General features: G+C 37.7%; 1 protein-coding gene and 1 long non-coding RNA gene across 2 annotated transcripts in view; one reads left to right on the forward strand and one right to left on the reverse strand.

Annotated features, from left to right (window-relative positions):
* Nucleotides 1-1169: 1169 nt before the first annotated feature.
* LOC584283 (calcium-activated chloride channel regulator 1-like) overlaps nucleotides 1170-19532 on the forward strand; it is a 28702-nt gene continuing 10339 nt past the window's right edge. The window contains exons 1-5 of the mRNA XM_030994350.1: nucleotides 1170-1452; nucleotides 10797-11083; nucleotides 15713-15949; nucleotides 16743-16967; nucleotides 18177-18284. Coding sequence (XP_030850210.1) covers nucleotides 1170-1452; nucleotides 10797-11083; nucleotides 15713-15949; nucleotides 16743-16967; nucleotides 18177-18284 — 1140 coding nt within the window. The remainder of the gene's footprint in view (nucleotides 1453-10796; nucleotides 11084-15712; nucleotides 15950-16742; nucleotides 16968-18176; nucleotides 18285-19532) is intronic.
* Nucleotides 4799-6276, reverse strand: LOC115928038. Its single transcript, XR_004065836.1, has 2 exons — nucleotides 5700-6276; nucleotides 4799-5235 (listed from the first exon to the last, which is right to left on the reverse strand). It is a non-coding gene; the product is annotated as an uncharacterized LOC115928038 (long non-coding RNA).

Here is a 19532-nt window from a genome sequence, read left to right on the forward strand (position 1 = left end):
ACAAATGTAGACCACATGGAAGCCCATTCTTTACTTCCAAAACATCCCCATTGTCATAATTGTCACCAGTGCAGTCTATCTTTCACATGCAAATTTAAAGTTAGTGCAATGACATCCTGTATGCACTCTATTATGAACTCAATATAGCACGTGTCATCGCGATTTCATAAAGTTCAGTTGATAAAACTCACTAAAATCACCGTTTTCCTTACTTTTGTGCGAATCCTCGAGTCCAATCTTTGCTATAATGACTTAATATGCAGTTGAAACAAAAAGAATGGTCCTTTAAATTATACTGATAATGAAACAAAATTAAAGCATGTTGTCAGAGTAAAAAAAAAAAATGTTGGCATCCACAGAGGAGGAGCACAATTTTTCCCATTTGGTCTATTCTCCCATGTGTATAATACCTCTTTGGTATATCATTCGTTAGGTGTAATTGCCAGACGGTCTAATTTCCAATTTGTCTAATACCCATTTCGTCTACTATCCATAAGGTCTAATAATCATTTGAAGATTATCATTATTTGTGATTAAATGACTGTTAGCCTAATTAGTCATTAGACCAAATAATAGGTAGACGTAATGATAATGAGACCATGTGAGGCAATGACCTCCCCCTCCCCAACCTAATATCAAGCAGAACTGTTTCTGGGGGTAATGTTGACACCAACCTCTTCTGCCAGCCAGGCGCGGATCCAGGATTTCTCAGGGGAGGGGCCCACCTTTTTTTTTTCGCTCCCGAAAATTTGAAAATCGTGCCGGCCGAAAAGTCGCTCAGTGGGGGGCAGTGGCGGATCCAGGGAGGGGGGGCGGGGGGGGGGGGGGGTAGTGAGCACATTTATTTTTTTGGTCCTCGAAAATTTAACAATTTGCACCCCCCCCCCCCCTTATTTTTACTTTTCTTTGGGGTTGCCCCCCAAAAAAGGTTTAAAAAAATCACGTGTTTTTACTTGATTTTTTTATCAAAGGAGGGGGGCTTTTCTCTCTTTGGTACTGAGTGACAAATCTAGATTAATGCTTTGCCAAAGAACATTAACGCCGTGTCGGGGATCGACCTTTGAATATAAAATGAAGGACTTAAACCACTGGACTACAACACCTCTTAAATCTCCATCTCTTTACACTCCCTTACTCCTTTCTCTCTCTCTCTCTCTGTCTCTCAGACGATGTTTACATCAGCATCTCAGCGTCTCTACAATGCCACGAAGCAGCACGTCTACTGGGGGCACATCAAGATTCTGGTCCCGAACACCTGGTCCATCCAGAGCCAGTACCAGTTTGCTAGGACCGAAAACTCACAGTCTGCAAACATTCTCGTGCATAGCCGTACAGATGACGAACCGTTTGTCGAAAATTTCGTAGGTTGTGGGACCGAAGGAACTCTGATGCACTTGACACCGGCCTATATTCTAGATATGCAGTACCGAGAAAAAATGTTTGGCAACACAGGTAGGTGTATTTCATGAAACTCCATTTTGAATTTTGATTAAAATGACATGTATATACTTGTAACCCATTCCAAAAAAAAGTAGACTTTCCAAAAAAGTCTAAAAAAATGGACCGTTTCATATAATTCTTGATGGTCTAAAATATTACTTTTTCACTCAAATAGAACCAAATTTCTTGGGTAACAGAAAATAATGGTCCTTACCTTTGTCGTTATAGAACAATTTTCTTGCAAGTATCCAGCAAAGGTTCGTCAATTGTCACACCTTGATCTGTACAAGGTTTGTCGATTGCCACACTTTATTCTTACCAACGTTCGTCGATCGCCGCACTTTACTTTGACCAAGGTTCGTCGATTGCCACACCTTGATCTGTCCAAGGTTTGTCAATCGCCACACTTTACTTTGACCAAGGTTTGTCGATTGCCACACCTTGATCTGTCCAAGGTTTTTCGATCGCCACACTTTACTTTGACCAAGGTTCGTCGATCGCCACACTTTACTCATTCCAAGGTTTGTCGATCGCCGCACTTTACTTTGACCAAGGTTCGTTGATCGCCACACTTTACTCTTTCCAAGGTTTGTCGATCGCCGCACTTTACTCTTTCCAAGGCTCGTCGATCGCCACACTTTACTCTTTCCAAGGTTCGTCAATCGCCACACTATACTCTTTCCAAGGCTCTTCGATTGCCACACTTTACTCTTTCCAAAGTTTGTCGATCGCCACACCTTGATCTGTCCAAGGCTAGTCGATCGCCACACCTTGATCTGTCCAAGGTTTGTTGATCGCCACACTTTACTTTGACCAAGGTTCGTCGATCGCCACATTTTATTATTACCAAGGTTCGTCGATCGCCACACTTTATTATTACCAACGTTCGTCGTTTGCCACACTTTACTCTTTCCAAGGTTTGTCGATTGCACCACCTTCATCTGTCCAAGGTTTGTCGATTGCCACACCTTGATCTGTCCATGGTTTGTCGATTGCCACACCTTACTCTTACTAAGGTTCGTCGATCGCCACACTTTACTCTTTCCAATGTTTGTCGATCGCCACACCATACTCTTACTAAGGTTCGTCGATCGCCACACTTTACTCTTTCCAATGTTTGTCGATCGCCACACCATACTCTTACTAAGGTTCGTCGATTGCCACACTTTACTCTTTCAAAGGTTCGTCGATCTCCACACCATATTGTTACCAAGGTTCGTCGATCGCCACACTTTACTCTTTCAGAGGTATACAATTGCCATACCTTGATCTGTCTAAGGTTTGTTGAATGTCACACTTATCTCATACAGAACAATGTATATCAATCATAATCAAATCTTTGAAACAACAAAGTAGTTTTTATTCAAAATATATATATGATATTCACTTTATTATTACTCTTGCAAGTGCTGGTAATCAATTGCAGTCCATGTTCCCCTGTTCAGGACATTTTGGGGACCACTCATAAATGGGTTAATGTAACATGGGTTTAAGAAAGTGAAAATGCTTGTTATTACAGAGTGAAAGGTCTGTATTACTATTTGAATTAAATTAATACATATGGAAGACTTATGTATTACAAAATATTATCATAGAAACATGAATATTCTAGTTATAGAATTATTTGATAAATTCAAAGATCATTTCAGTAATGCAGATATTTAAACATTATCTATATATATAAAAAAATAGAAGGAAAACAAAATTGTCATTGTTACACTCATTACAAATTACTTTGAAACAACTTTTAAACTAGCTCTGATAACAATGGTTTATGTATAAACAGGGAGCCCCCCCCCCCAAAAAAAAAAAAACACAACAACAACAACAACAACAATGCAATGGGGTACTTTCCAAAATAAAGTAACAAAATGATTGTGTCCACCGGATAGAATGTCCGTTCAGATGAGAAATGATACCAAGAACAGTAATTTTGTTTTTGTTGTAGGACGTCTTAAGTAAGACCATGTCAGGTTCCCATTTTTGCCATTTTTACCAAGTCACTTCCTGATAAATCGCAGTTCCTGTCATCATATCATCGAGCAACTATGCCCATTATTGGCACACAGCTGAATGCACACTAACAATGCCATACGTATTGCTCATTGTTCGACGCTAAGGCGCACTGACTTGGTAAAAATTGACAAAAAAAGGGAACCTGACATGGTGTCACTCTAAGAGCACTAATGCAAAACTACACGACCAAAAGGACTATTCTTGGTATCGTTTTCATTGGAAAGGGCACCCTATCTGTTGGACATATTAATTTTGTTGAAAAATCAACTGGTTACATCACAAATCCATCTGTTCATTAATTTCTCTCTACTCCCTAAATCATCAATGTGTAGCATTGAAAAGATATGCCTTTACACTGATTACATTAAAGGGGTGGTATAGTTTTGGCAAGGCCGAGCTATAGTATCCAAAACATGCACAATAACATTACAAACAAATAAGTTCAACACCACCAAGCTCGAAAGGTAAAGAAAATAGTGACTTCATAAAAGGCCCATCATTATTTTAAAAAGAGCCATTCAAACAAAAGAGGGTGCTCTCTAAAAAGCATTGGTTTCAACCATTTTTCATACAAAATTATGCATTTGATATCTGTCATTAAAATTGTAGACATTTTCAAGTCTTACACTCAGTTTTTCATTATCTCACAAAATAAAGCCTAATTTGCTTATTTGCATACATAGAGAGTGTCTCTGGCTGAATTTTCTTCTTTTGATCCAAAGAACATGTAAATTCCAATATCTTGATAAAAACACCATTGTAATAGATTTTCCATTTCCATTAAAGGGATCCGGAAACTTTGTTTTAGATTCTGAAACAAAATCCTGAAGTTAGCTCATGCTGCAATGATAATTATAAACCTTTAGGTAAGTCAGGAACCCCATGAATTTTACAAGCCGATCGCCTGTCTGATTATTAAGATATTTATGATTTGAAAATAACACTACAGTCTGTTGGGGAAAAGAGGTATGGTAAAACCGGTCACTGATTTTTAAAAACTTTTTTGAGGCACTTCTTGATCATTTTGAAGCGCAATTTTTTTTAGGGCTTCAATATTACACAATATCACAGACACCGTACACGTAGGGCCGTGCATCTCAGATTTAACATTGTTAAACGATGCCTTTGATACATTTGAATAAATTATGCAAATTAGGCCTAATTTGCATATAAACAGAGCTTAACAAAACAAATCTTTTGATCCAAAAAATATGTTCTCTTTTAAATGTGTCAATAAAGAACCCATTGTAATGGAATATCCTATTACAAAGAATAAATTTGCATAAATTATGGAAGTTAGACCTAATTTGCATAGATACAGAGTTTGGATGAATTTTTTTTCTTTTGATCCAAGGAATATGTGTCCTTAGTAATCATCGTACCTCAAAATGCAAAAAGCCTACTATAATTCACACATTTTGGCTCATAGCACATATATCTGGCCACTTTATGTGGGTTTGAGGAAAGGGAGTCACATATGAAATTCACTATACATTTGTTTAGCAATTTCTACTTTGTCCTTCATAAGAGGGTGTGTAAAAAATTCATCCTTTTCATGCACGTACTGTACACGAAGGGTGCAAATGATAAACTGATCGGCCTCCACGTCCTGAACATCTGTCTTGGAAAGCCTGATCCGCCCTTTCAGAAATCGGACAGAGGCAATACCATTTACATTGTCCAGGTGCGAAACTTGTCCAATGGGGGGAATCTGCTGCCTGAATAAAACACAGCCACCCAGTCTCCTTGGACAACAGTTTTTCCATTCCTCAGGTGAAGCTGCAATGGAAAAAACTTATTGGTTAGTAATTTTATATAAACTAGTTCAAACATGTCAAGAATGATATGCAAAATGAGATTATTCTACAAACCAAGACAATAACAATTTTTTTCCCCTTTCTTTCTGATGCAAGCAGAATTGGTGCTGGGCGCATCATCATACTCTTTGTGGAACTGATTCGTGAATAATTCCTATTTGGCCTGATAGTCTTCAACTTCAAACTTTTTGTACCTTTTTGGTTTCGATCATGTTACACTACATACAAGGTCATTTGCAAAATTACAATCATAACAATGGAGCACATATATCTTTAAATCATTTATAACACTTATGACACACATATAACATTATAGATGTTAAACACAAATATTCATGCTGAAATATGTCATGCATTAATAATAATCTATATACTTTAATTGCATTGAGTGAGCAAATATCAATACCTTAGAAGAAATATTCTCACCTTATTTATGCAGTTATCAAGGCCCAGGAAAAAAATGATGAACGAATGGTGATTATCCAGAATGATGTATCCTTTTTAAATTGTAGTCCAAGTTTAGGTGCACACCAATTCCTTTATATTGCTATGTAATGGTAGTACAAGTCTACACCCCTTGGTAATAATATGTAATATCACTCAGTATATGCCCCTATACAGATAAGACCCACCCTGCGAAATACCAGACCTCCTTCCAAGACATTTGTTTAATTCTAGCCAAATAAACCCCAAATTGTATACACTCGATAAGAGCCCCCAAACCTCCAAAACAAAAGACTTCCTGTCTTTCTCCCAATAACCAAAACCCCCTTTCCCAGAACAGATTACATGTGTTAGCTAAATGACTGTGAGAGGGAACTTGTCTTTGTCCCTTTGACACAATGTAACCTACCCTCATATCCATTTTGTATCCTTCTGTATAAATTATGAGAGGTTCTGGCTTTGTAGAGAGGAGTTCAGTTTTGATCACCATTAGATCAAGGCCCTCTTTCTAGCTGGCTCTCTCTTCATCTTGTGTTTTACATATGTGGAAGTTCGTATGATTCGAGTCTTCAAAGTTTGGAGATAATAAATACTCTTAATATAGTCTATCCTTGCTTCTTCATATTCAAGGTTTAAGGTTCAAGGTTCATTTTATTTTGAGGCCTCGAGCTCAAATTTTAATTAGGATTTTGTGACTATACTTGATATTTCTGATTTGCTTGCTTCTGCATAAATCATGTATTATATGTATAAAAAAGTCTCAATTAATGGAAATGCACATTCACAGTCTGCAGGTTCTTATTTCAAATTGATACATAACAATTTTGTTTTATTTAGATTTAGAAAAGCTGTAATTCTATTCTTTGGAAGAGCATATAATTTCATTCATGAATTGATTTCAAATGGTAGGTGGAAATAAGAGTGGGCTCAAAACTAACATTTCCTAAATTCCTTGACCTCTATTTATCAAACCATAGACTTACAAGATATGTTTTAAGTCTATGAACAAACAAACCTACAAAGTTCCCTCCTCAAAACATGGATTTATTATTGTATAACTCCAAACCCTTGACAATAAACATAACAAAGTTTATCTGTCATGACAAAAACTCGTCGTTTAAAATTCAAACCCCGATTTGACTTTCACCATTTCTACTTGTACTAGAGCTGAGATTGTGATAAGCCCTAAGTAAACACTAGCGCTGTAATCCACCCCCACCGAGACCTTGATGAGGTGATAGCGAGAGAGAGATAAGCATGATACAAGGGGAAAGGAAGGGAGAAGGGAGAAAGACACATGCAGGGGTTCGCTGCCAGAGTTAAAATTGTTGTTATATTGCCAATTATGGGTCATTTTGCTTCGTTCGAAATTTCATTTTGGTCTTCATCTAAATTATTAGTGAATTCAGGACATGAAAATATCTTAAAACAGGTAAAATACTTATTTCCTACTTCTCATTTCCTTTCAGGCAGACCCCAGTAAGAGTTTGTTCACACTAGTATTACGTAAGATGATGAAGAGTCCAGCTGCAATGCAATATCTTAATCTCTCACTCAGAGCCTCAAGGCTCTGTCCAATTGTTTAAGGAGAGAATTGAAAGTGAGGTAGTGAGACCCCATCAGATTCCTATTGATGCCTGTGTAATAGTAGTAGCTCTCTCAAAGTTTTAACGAGAGAAACAAAACTGGGGTAGTGCTACCCCACCAGATTACATTGACTGCTGTGCTATAGTGGTGGGGTTCGTAATGTCATAATGCCCCTGCCACAGGATTTACATACATCCACTCACTCGCAGGGAGGTGGATAGTGGAAGTTCCGTAGAGCATGTAGTGAGCAGTAAGTCTACATTATAGGCCTACTGACAGGAGTCATTCACTGCATTAAAAAACTATAAAAACTTAATCTCTGTGAATATCAATCAATCATATCATGATTGAAAATAATCATTATATTGTCAGATATAACAAGTCTAAGACTTTAACATGGCTACAGCAGCAGGGATTAATCATATTCATGATCTGTCTATCGATGACATGGATTTTCATTCAGGCAGTATTTATGAGTTTGACTCAGACTCAGAGTTACTACAAGATATATTGCAACTAAGTCTGCATGATGTAGACCTAGCAGAAGCACCAGTATGTATTGCTGCAAGTACTCCCAAGAAAAAGCAAAAATTTGCTCCCTCGACTTCACTCAGTCAGGACGATTTGTCTATTGATGGTATGGATATATCACAATTGAGTCTTGATGATGTATCTTCTGAAAATCATCAAGTTGGCGCTAGAAAACAACATGGCGATCTCTTCACTCATCATGTGGATGAATATTCATTCAATGAATCAGACACTGCTGATCACCAAGAATTTGTGCAACCATCATTGTGTAACGTCGGAAACACCCTTCTTGTGATTACAAAAAATTATTTGATTTGAAAGGCCTGATTTGTGATTTGACTTGTGTTAAGACTTATAATAACTTATTTCAAAACAATTTATTCACTCTAGATACCCTTAAATATGGATTATCATCATTTAATTGGGTTTATTTGCTTTGGACATTGCAACTGTTTACGGAAAATTGGTTTTAACCATAAAATAGTATTGTAATAATGTATTGCACATTTTTTGTTTTGGTGGGTAGCTGCCATGTGATGTTAAAAAAATGTTAGGATAGATATGTCCTGCAGTTCATATATTTTCTGCTACTTTAAATTCAAAGTTGTTTCGGAAGTTACAAAATTGTTTACAGAAAATTTGAGACAACTTTTTCAAATTTTGGTACAGCTTGACAAGAGTAGAGTGTGGCGATCGATGAACCTTGGTAAGAATAAAGTGTGGCGATCGACAAACCTTGGATAGATCAAGGTGTGGCAATCGACGAACCTTGGTCAAAGTAAAGTGCGGCGATCGACGAACCTTGGTAAGAATAAAGTGTGGCGATCGACAAACCTTGGACAGATCAAGGTGTGGCAATCGACAAACCTTGGTAAGAATAAAGTGTGGCGATCGACAAACCTTGGACAGATCAAGGTGTGGCAATCGACGAACCTTGGACAGAGTAAAGTGTGGCGATCGACAAACCTTGGACAGATCAAGGTTACGTGGCAATCGACGAACCTTGGTAAGAGTAAAGTGTGGCGATCGACGAACCTTGGTAAGAGTAGAGTGTGGCTATCGAAAAACCTTGGTCAGAATAAAGTGTGGCGATCGATAAACCTTGGACAGATCAAGGTGTGGCAATCGACGAACCTTGGTCAAAGTAAAGTGCGGCGATCGACAACCCTTCGAAAGAGTTAAGTGTGGCGATCGACAAACCTTGGATAGATCAAGGTGTGGCAATCGACGAACCTTGGTCAAAGTAAAGTGCGGCGATCGACGAACGTTGGTAAGAATAAAGTGTGGCAATCGACAAACCTTGTACAGATCAAAGTGTGGCAATCGACGAACCTTGGTCAAAGTAAAGTGCGGCGATCGACGAACGTTGGTAAGAATAAAGTGTGGCAATCGACAAATACCTTGTACAGATCAAAGTGTGGCAATCGACGAACCTTTGCTGGATACTTGCAAGAACATTGTTCTATAACGACAAAGGTAAGGACCATTATTTTCTGTAACCCAAGAAATTTGGTTCTATTTGAGTGAAAAAGTAATATTTTAGACCATCTAGAATTGCATGAAACGGTCCATTTTTTTAGACTTTTTTGGAAAGTCTACTTTTTTTTTGGAATGGGTTTTGTAAAACTACAACTGGCGGAAGACAGCATTTACCAAATCTACGGAGAATCAGCAGAAACATATTGACATTTGACAGAGAGCATGAAAGACAAATAAGAGCCAACAATTAATGTTTTATGTAGTGACAGCAAAAATGACGTTTCATAAAAACAAATTGACAAAGAATGACCAGACAAAATTAGATTAAATTATTAACGTTTGCAAACAGTACGCCTACAACTACACTTGCTCAATTTACTTTTTTGCTACAATTTAAACTCATTACTAACCATCGTTATCCCGAATTTTACCATTATCAACATCATCATGTTATCATGTAGATGTAAGTATAAATTACATACGCTGCGTGCAACATAAATGTTATAAGTTATAAAAAGAATAAGACATTGCATCTCGCAAAAAAACGGCATTACTTTTTTATAAGTCAATTGCTCAAAGTAAATAAGATTATTGTGATGTTGTTTGGAATAATATGAAGAAACAAAATATTCAAAAGTTACGAATTTTACAAAATAGATTACTTAAAACAGTAATAAGAGTGGAAAAAAGATAATTAGACTTTTGAATGAAAATTTGTGTTTGGATACCCTTGTTGAGAGACGTAACAACCATGTTTCATGTATAATGTATAAAATTGCAGACCAATCAACCCGGATTATATTTTAAGTAAATTTAATTTTAAATACACTTCCTATAGCTTAAGAAATGCTACTCGTATATTTACTTTATCATGAAATAAAACCTGCTTCAAAAGGTTATTTTGGTGCAAAACTATGGAATGAATTGCCGGTAGAAACTAAATATAAACCAACTTACTATACTTTCAAAAGCAGTTTGTAATATTTTTAATATCATGTTTGACTTTTGATAGCAAACAAAAACAACTGATTTATTTTTCTTCTATTAAAAAAAAGATTCTTTATATATATTTTTTTCTCTTCGTATTATTTTTCTAAATTAGGGCTTGTTTGGATTTCTCGCCTTCTAACCTATTTGTTTATATATATGTGTATGTTTTATTTAACTTTGTATGTAAATCATGTTGATCTATAATTTATTTCTTTGTAAAATTGTGATTGCTTTTAATATACACGACGACTTTGCTGAAGAACAGCCATTGGCTGAAGTATGCTACCGTGCTAAAGTAAACAAATAAACAAAAAACAAACAATAAGTAGGTAGATTCTGGTTGTTCGCTCACGAAGCCTCGCACCCATCCCCGCACAAGGCCCACACACACCCATACTAAAAAGCTGGCAACGCTACTGCCATGAACCTTCTCATGAATTTTTGCAGTAGACATGAATGTCAAATATTATTTCATAAAATCTGTGTCGATAGATAGCGTCTTAGTCCGAAACTGGGGGTATTACCGCTGGGGATTGTTTAAAGAACACTATGACGGAAAAGAAGGCGGTAAACCGTTTTACAGCACACCCGGTGGGACAGAGGGAACCCGCTGCTCTCTCCAGATCAAAGGGAATCTTTTGTTGCCTGATGGAACTACTTGCCAGTTTAATGAAAACCAGAGTGGTGATAATCGCAAATGCCGCTTCGTTCCTGATACTGAAGGACAGACGGCTACAGGTTCACTGCTGTTCGCAACCAGAGATGCTCACATACAATCGGTAAATTCTGTCGTTTAGTCCAAGTTCTTAGGACAATTACCTCCTGGGTAATCACCCCCGGCCAATTACCTCCGGGAAATTACCCCCGGAAAACTACCCCCGAGGACAACCAACCCCGAGAACCACCCCCCCCCTCCCCCATGTACAATTACCCCCTCCAAGGATAATTACCCCCCCCCCCCCCCTCGAAATTGTTGTGTTCTTTTATTATAACCAACTTTTTATCAGGGTTTCAGTTTCAGTTTTATTTTTCATTTCCAACAGAACAGTAATTATGACAAGAAATCAGAAATACAATTCAACATTCAATAATAGAATACATTTTACATTGTTTAAAGTTGTGAAATTAAAGGTGGACTTCCCCTTTAATGAACAGGTGGTTAATGTCGGAGGGGGGTAATTGTCCACGGGTGGTAATTTTCCCGGGGGGTAACTGTCCTTGGGGTAGTTCTTCGGGGGTAATTATCCGTGGGTGATTTTCCAGGGGGTATTGTCCTGATACGACTCAGAATATGGGGTGAATAAACGAATCATCTGTTAGCGTTTTTTTTTTAAAACATGCAGCTGTCTATTGAAACACTTTTTTTTCTAAACATATGATGCTGTCATGCCATACTAAGAAATAAAATGATCAGATAATGTGATGGATACTAAAAGTCATTACATGCTATCCCAAATGAGTTGATGTCTCTTTGACAGGATGTTCATTTTGAGTGGAAACATTGTACAGTGTGCATGTAACGTAAATAGCAATTCTCAAAGGTATTAGCAATTAGTTCATAGGTCAATAATTGAAAAGGCCCCAGCCTCTAAGACACAATCTTAAATTAAGTTTTTCTGTTAGTGTAGATCCTACGCTACCATTTCCCAATTATAAAAAAAAAACTCTGTATGGCCATGCATTATGGCTCAAGGCATGGGCAAAAAGGGAAAAAATTATGTTGGGGACCGGGGGGGAATTCACTGAATTATTGATAATTTATTGCATTTTTTTATTTTGTTTATTTGTGGGAACTGCCACCTTCCCTAGCCCCCGCTGCGTACAGTCACGGTTTAGTGGCAAAGCAATGGCTTCGTAACTGTAAGGCCTCCAGGATCAAAACCGTGTCGATGTGCTATATTAGTGCCCTTTTGTGGGGCATTAATCCTAAATACTGTCATTTATGACTTAAGGGCGTAGGTCCCCTAGTTTATAAGCATAGTAGCATACACATGCTTTAGCACTCACGCAAAACAAACTCTGGCAAATTATTATTCAATAAAATCTGAGAATTTATACTATTATCTGGATCTTTTAAGAATCATTGTCCAATGGTTCCATAAATTGGGGTTAATAAAAAATATTCCAACGTTATGAGCGACAGTGTAATTTCTGTGTTGTGCCATTGTTGGTGAGAGAGGCTGTAACGCGTACTCATCTGCGCGCAATGTATTGTTAAATTTCTAAGAAATGTAATTTCTGTTCTTTACTTGGTGGCAAAAGCACGTGGCAATTGGCAATTGGGCAACCTCCACCCCCACATCGAATCGAATAATTTGAAAAGACTGAAATGAACTTCGTAAATAACTAAGAAAATAAAAGTTTATGAAATTTTCTGTTACTAGCAAATTGGAGAGAATCCTCGGTCTGATTGTCCTCGGAGGTAGTTGTCCTTGGAGGGGGTTGTCCTCGAGGGTAATTGTTTTTTGGTTAGTTGTCCTCGGGGGTAATTGTCCCCGGGGGGTAGTTGTCCTAGGGGGATAATTCTCCGGGGGGGGGGTAATTTTCCGGGATGTAATTGCCCTTGGGGGTGATTTTTCGGGGGCTAATTTTCGGGGGGAGGTGATTGCCAAGGGGGGTGATTGTCCTGATACGGTCTTAAACAAAGCACCAGTCCATATACATTATCAAAAACGTTTAAAATATTTTTTAACACATATGCATGAATGTATGTGTCATAACGGCCCTTCTATCACCCCTTGGCTTCGCCTCGGGCGTGACAGAAGGGCCGGTATGAACTCCACAGAGGGAATGATAATTTCCACCACCATTCGATTACAGAGCAGTCCATATTATTTTGTTTTATATACCTCATACTTTTCATTGATTCATGATAGGTCTAGAAAAGAAATCCAATATCAAGAGTCTATTTGCTCCTCACAGTCATATATTAACAGTCTTTTGAAGTTCAAAACAGTTTCAAATATCCAACGCTGAAAGAAATTCAACATACGGAATCTAATCTATAAAGGTACTGTAAGGTACTCTAAGGTAGTGCAGTTAACGCTCAGCGTAAACTGAATGGCTTGAGCGCCGTGAAACCGCGGGAGTTGGGCGCTGGAGGGCATTTGAATTCCTGTACGCTTTGTGTGCTGGCAAAAATCGCGGAGGGGTTAGGCGTACTATCACAGGGTTTTGGCGTTCTATCATTTGACCTTAGGTCAATTGATAGAACGCCAAAACCCTCTGATGCAAAGGTAGATTGAGATGCTCCTTGTCATGTGATAAGGTTTTGACCAATAAGTTAATAAAAATCTATGTATGAGGTATATACACTGTTGGTCATAATGGTGGAATAGTTTTTGTTTTACCCCGATTTATGGAAAGATTTTAACAATAATTTATTCCTACTAGATCTAGATAATAGTATACATTCTCAGATTTTATTGAATAATAATTTGTGAGTGTTTGTTTTTGCGTGACTGATAAAGCATGTGTATGCTACTATGCTAATCTACTAGGAAACCTACGTCCTAAAGTCATAACTGACAGTAATGAGGAATAAAGCCTCATAAAAGGGCACTAATAAAGCATATCGACACGTTTTTGCTCCTGGGGGCTCACAGTAACGAGGCCATTGCTTAGCCACTGAATCATGACTGTACGCAGCGGGGGCTAGGGTACGTCGCCGCCCCCACAAATACAAAAAAACTAAGAAAATGCAATAAATTATAAATAATTCATTGCATATTGCCCCGACCCCTAAGATAAAAAATCATCTATGCGGGCATGCCTTGACCCATAATGCATTGCCCTACAGAGGAATTGTTTATGTTGGGGACCGGTGGAAAATGCAATAAATTTTTGAAAATCTATTGCATTTTCTTTCTTTTTTTGTATTTGTAGGGGTTGCGACGTACCTAGCCCCCGCTGCGTACAGTCATGATTTAGTGGCTAAGCAATGGCTTCGTTACTGTGAGCCCCCAGGATCAAAACCGTGTCGATATGCTTTATTAGTGCCCTTTTATGCGGCATTATTCCTCATTACTGTCAGTTATGACTTTAGGACGTAGGTCCCCTAGTAGATTAGCATATTAGCATACACATGCTTTAGCAGTCACGCAAAACAAACACTCATAAAACTATTATGCAATAAAATCTGAGAATATATACTATTATCTAGATCTAGTAGGAATAAATTATTGTAAAAATCTTTCCATAAATCGGGGTAAAAAAGAAATATTCCACCATTATGACCAACAGTGTACTTATAAATATAGACTGAAGTCTATTGGTGATATGTGTAAATGTGTCGTCAGATCTAGAGTTATGATTAATGATATCAGTAAGCATACTGTTCTACTATTATGGTAGGAAGGATCATTCCTTATTTTTTATTTCATTCATTTTATTTTATTTCAACACGGATCACTTGCTTCAGCCAATGGCTGTTCTTCAGCAAGTCCGATCAACATTGGGAAAGAGCGCAGCACTTAGTTATATTAGTAGAATAAGAAATTGGAAGACAATTATACACTCAACATAGTTAATCAGCATTACCCATCATTGGTACAATTTTTTAATAAATGTTTTATCCCAGCTTCTCACAAATTATCTTGGTGATACATGTATACTTAATATGATGCTGATAACGTACAGGTATACTATTATTTGACGTCCCCATAACATGATATTCGAATGGAGTTTTAACGAGTAAATATGAAATAGATCGTATTTTAAACAAAAGACGTCAAACAAAACATTTCAAACTAATACAAAATATCTTCGCTGGTTTTAAAGGTATAGACCAGTTCTGAAATAGCCTCCCTCTCAAAAAATATTACAAGTGATGTGAAAGAATATGTTTTGGCTAAAACGTGATGATACAAATTTTGCCGGGAAACCGCCTACTAATTGATATATTTGGTAAATTATCATATCGATCCGGCCTGGATAGATATCGCGAATGCACTTCAACATTGAAAATTTTGGCATATATTTTGCTCTTTTGAGAATTAAGGTTGACGTATTGCCATCTAAACCTCTGAAGGCAATATTAAAACAATATTGAATAGATATTTTCTACCCAAAACCCTTTTTTTTTGTTACCACTACCGGTCTTTATATTTAAGGGTTAATAAAACGAAATTCGTAGTTTAAGCTTCTTCCAACCTTACTAAATTTAGTAAGCAAATTTTTATCCACTCCTGTGGGCTTTCACAAACCTGTTTAATTCTTTTGCACATTTCCTTGTTGCTTTGAGCAGAGAATGATGACAATGAGTCAGAATATCTTCTTTATCTATCTCCATTTAATCCAAATGGATTCTTTCACATTTCTTGGCCAGAAATGTGTTTCAAATTCAATGACATGGGCATCATCCCTTTCAACTTTCCAACTCTAAATGCCTATCGTTACCCGCATTTCAGATAGAGCAGTTCTGTGATGACGATGAATCAGACCCGGCTAGCCTCCACAACCCCCTAGCTGACAATCTCATGAACATCAAATGCGGTGAACGCAGTGCATGGTCGGTAATGAGGGATCATACAGACTTCCCTGTGGATGCCCCACCGGTCTCTTACACCACTCCTGTATTTGAGGTCCTCCAGCTCTCGTCAGTCAGAAGTGTAGTACTCGTCCTCGACATCAGTGGTAGTATGGGTGTAAGTCTGTGTTCTCTCTCCATATTCCTCCCTCCCTTTCTCTTTTTCTCATCCCCTCTCTATCTCTTTCTCCAATGTTGTAGTCTAATGAATACATCACCGGTTTGTGGATCACATAGTTAGCGCTTCGAGTCCCAGCCGCGGAACTAATGTTCTTTAGGAATGCATTAATCTATATTTGCCACTCTCCGCCCATATTGAGTATGTGGGTAGCAGGTAGAAATAATTTTATTGAATGTTTCCATGTTTCACGGGTAGCAGGTAGATCGGCTAAAGCCAGGTTTACAAAAGCCCTTGTTAGGGACCTTAAGCTACCAGTAGTATATCATATTCTCCTTTTCATTAATTGATTTGTTTATGTAAATGTTTCTTTAATGGAGGGGGTCATTTACTTCTGACAGGCGAAATTATTAGAGCCGCAAAGAGACGAATAATTTTAAAGAAGAGTTACGTCCTCCCTGTCGTCAAATGTATGATGTTTTATTTTTCAGATAAAGTTATAAATGGCCTACAAACTGAAATTAGCATGTAGTTTGAGGTTAATTCCCCAATTCCCCCTTGATTCGAATATTTGACTATGTACACCTTTATATCGTAACATATGAACGCCCTGTTGAACTTGAACACAAATACACGTGTTGTATAGGTTCTTTAAGTTTTTAATTTACATCTTCAATTGGCCAATGAAAATGGACGATTAAAATCAAAAAGGCATCCTTACGCTCATACAATGAGTCATAAACAAAAAAAAATCCATGTTTTACCATATGACATCATATGCTTTTTTTTTTAGGGGAACCGATTTGACCGAATGGTCGCGTCATCTGCTGATTACATCATGAGTGTAATTCCCTCAGACAGCAAGCTCGGAATCGTAGTCTTCCAATCGTATTCAGAAATCAGAGCAAATCTTACGGATATTACCGATACTGCTTCACGTGAAAGACTCGTCGATGCTTTACCACCATCAGCGGGTGGTAGCACGTGTATCGGATGCGGGATATTGTCAGGCATTCAGGTACCATCGGCTAGGTCTAACCTAATTCAAACCAGTGCCACACAAGGCGTCATTAGGGACTTTTAGATTTACACGACGAGAACGTGGACCGCCACGTGTGACATCCTTTTAAGATAATGTGACGTCCTTTTAAGGCACTGCCAAGCACGGCCCAGTGCCTTTACACAATGTCACACGCGACAGTCCACGTTCTCGTCGTGTAAATCTAAAAGTCCCTATTTGCCTGACGCAGGACTGCCACAGCGACTGACGCGGTATTTTATGCGCTATGTCAGAGTAACATCAAACAAAAAGTGAATGGAAAATAAACAGTTTGTAAATTTCCTTCACGCGCTTTATTAGCGCAAGTAATAACGGAACACAAATGACGGCTCGTGTGCAAAAAGTTTACCTTGACCAGTAACCCCCTCATGATAACCACGTATTATATAATTTACCTAGTCAAAAGATATAATAATTTATCCAACAGTTCTCCTCTTTGAAAAAGGGGTCTTTAATTGCCCTGCACAGTCTTAAAGGGAATTGGTCACATTGTTCAGATGAGAGAAAATGGTGCCAAAGTAGTGACTTCAATGCTAGATGTACAATTGAATATAATCTGAAAGTTTGAGTGAAAACGGACCATTATTAATGTAAACATTGGGAAAAGGATTTATTAATTCTCCCAACTATATTATTACAATTTAATTACATTGTAGTCGAATGTAATACGTCACAAAGCAATGAATTTGCTCTATATACCATTCCAAACACATTTAAGTGTTTTAAAAAGCCTGTTTTATATCTTATTTTCAAGGAAAAACGGTTGGGAAAATTCAAAAATGGTTGGGAGAATTTACTGTTAATCACTGTTAAAGTGTGTTGCACAGTGACGCCTTCAAAGGAAACCATAAACATCTTTGTGGTTTGAAAATGTTCTCAGGACTTTTTGCCTGTTAGAGGGTAAGTTCAGTAGAAGGAATATAATAAGTACAATTTCATACAAAAATTACACAGTTTTTTCATCAACCTTCAACAATACCGAGTCACTTTAAGAATGTACTTTGAATAATATGTGACGAAATGTTTAACTTGTATTTCTAAGAGAATAGAGGTCCATCAGAGACACGAACGACGACATTGAAAATCAGGAGTCATCACTAATACCATCACTCAGCTGGAAACAAAAATGGAGGATTATTCCAACATGATCTCAATTTGTCTTTTCAGGTACTTGGATCATACGCACAAGGAGGATACATCTTACTCCTCAGCGATGGCCAAGAGGGTGGACCTATATATATCAGAGACACATATGACGACGTAGAGAACTCAGGAGTCATAATCGACATAATCAGTTTAAGCAACTCAGCTGATCAGCAAATGGAAGATCTTTCTACGAGCACTTCTGGCATATCAAGCTTCTGTTCGGATACTGATACTGGGACTTGTCTACTACAGGCGTTCCATAGAACCATAACGGAGAGACCTGACGTTGCCATGGAAACGGTTCCTATACAGGTCTGTCGTCTCTTTAGTTCGAAGAGTCACCCTTTGTCTGCGAGTCAATACGTTGTTGGCAAAAAGTGTAATGGTTTCTCAGCTTCCTACTAAACTAGCGGGGTCTTTTGAATGAGGGATAAAGGACAAATAAGCGTAATTAGAATTCCACAGGGAATAGGTCCTTTTCTGTCTTTTCTCTCGACACCAAAAACCTAAACAGAATTCGTCAAGTGTCAGATAGTTTGCAGACCACTCAACTGTATTTCAATCGTTTCCTCCTAACAAATTTTGTTTGTATTATTATGCCTCCGCCACCGAAGGTGGTGCCGGAGGCATCATGTTTTCGGGTTGTCCGTCCGTACGTCCGTCCGTACGTCCGTCCCGTTTGACCGTTATCACAATATCTCAAGAACCATTTAAGATTTAAACTTAAGACTCGGGAATAGTATTTATCACCATAGGAAGACGATCTGATTAGATTTTGGAGTACATAGGTCAAAGGTCACAGGTCACAGAGGTCAACTTATGAAATTCCTTGTATTGAGTTTGTTAGCGCGATATCTCAAGAACCACTGGAGATGTAAAAACTTCAAACTTAAGGATAGTATGTATCACCATAGGAAGACGATCTGATTAGATTTTGGAGCACGTAGGTCAAAGGTCAAGGGTCACATAGGTCAACTTATGAAATTCCATACATTGAGATTGTTATCATATCTCAAGAACCACTGGAGATTTAAACTTCAAACTTAATGATAGTGTGTATCACCATAGGAAGACAATCTGATTAGATTTTGGAGCACGTAGGTCAAAGGTCAAGGGTCACAGAGGTCAACTTATGAAATTCCATACATTGAGATTGTTATCATGATATCTCAAGAACCACTGGAGATTTAAACTCCAAACTTGTTTAAATTACTCTATGGCGGAGGCATCATTTTCGACTGTGCGCAGTCAAAATTCCATCTAGTTATATTTATATATTATTTTATTTATACTGAGTCAAAAAAAAGTTTACACCTTAAAAATTGCTGATTATTAAAAAAAAATCATCTATGAACAGTAAATTATTATACATCTCAT

This window comes from Strongylocentrotus purpuratus, unplaced genomic scaffold, assembly GCF_000002235.5.
Source record: "Strongylocentrotus purpuratus isolate Spur 01 unplaced genomic scaffold, Spur_5.0 spur5_scaffold_21, whole genome shotgun sequence".
Taxonomy (NCBI): domain Eukaryota; kingdom Metazoa; phylum Echinodermata; class Echinoidea; order Camarodonta; family Strongylocentrotidae; genus Strongylocentrotus; species Strongylocentrotus purpuratus.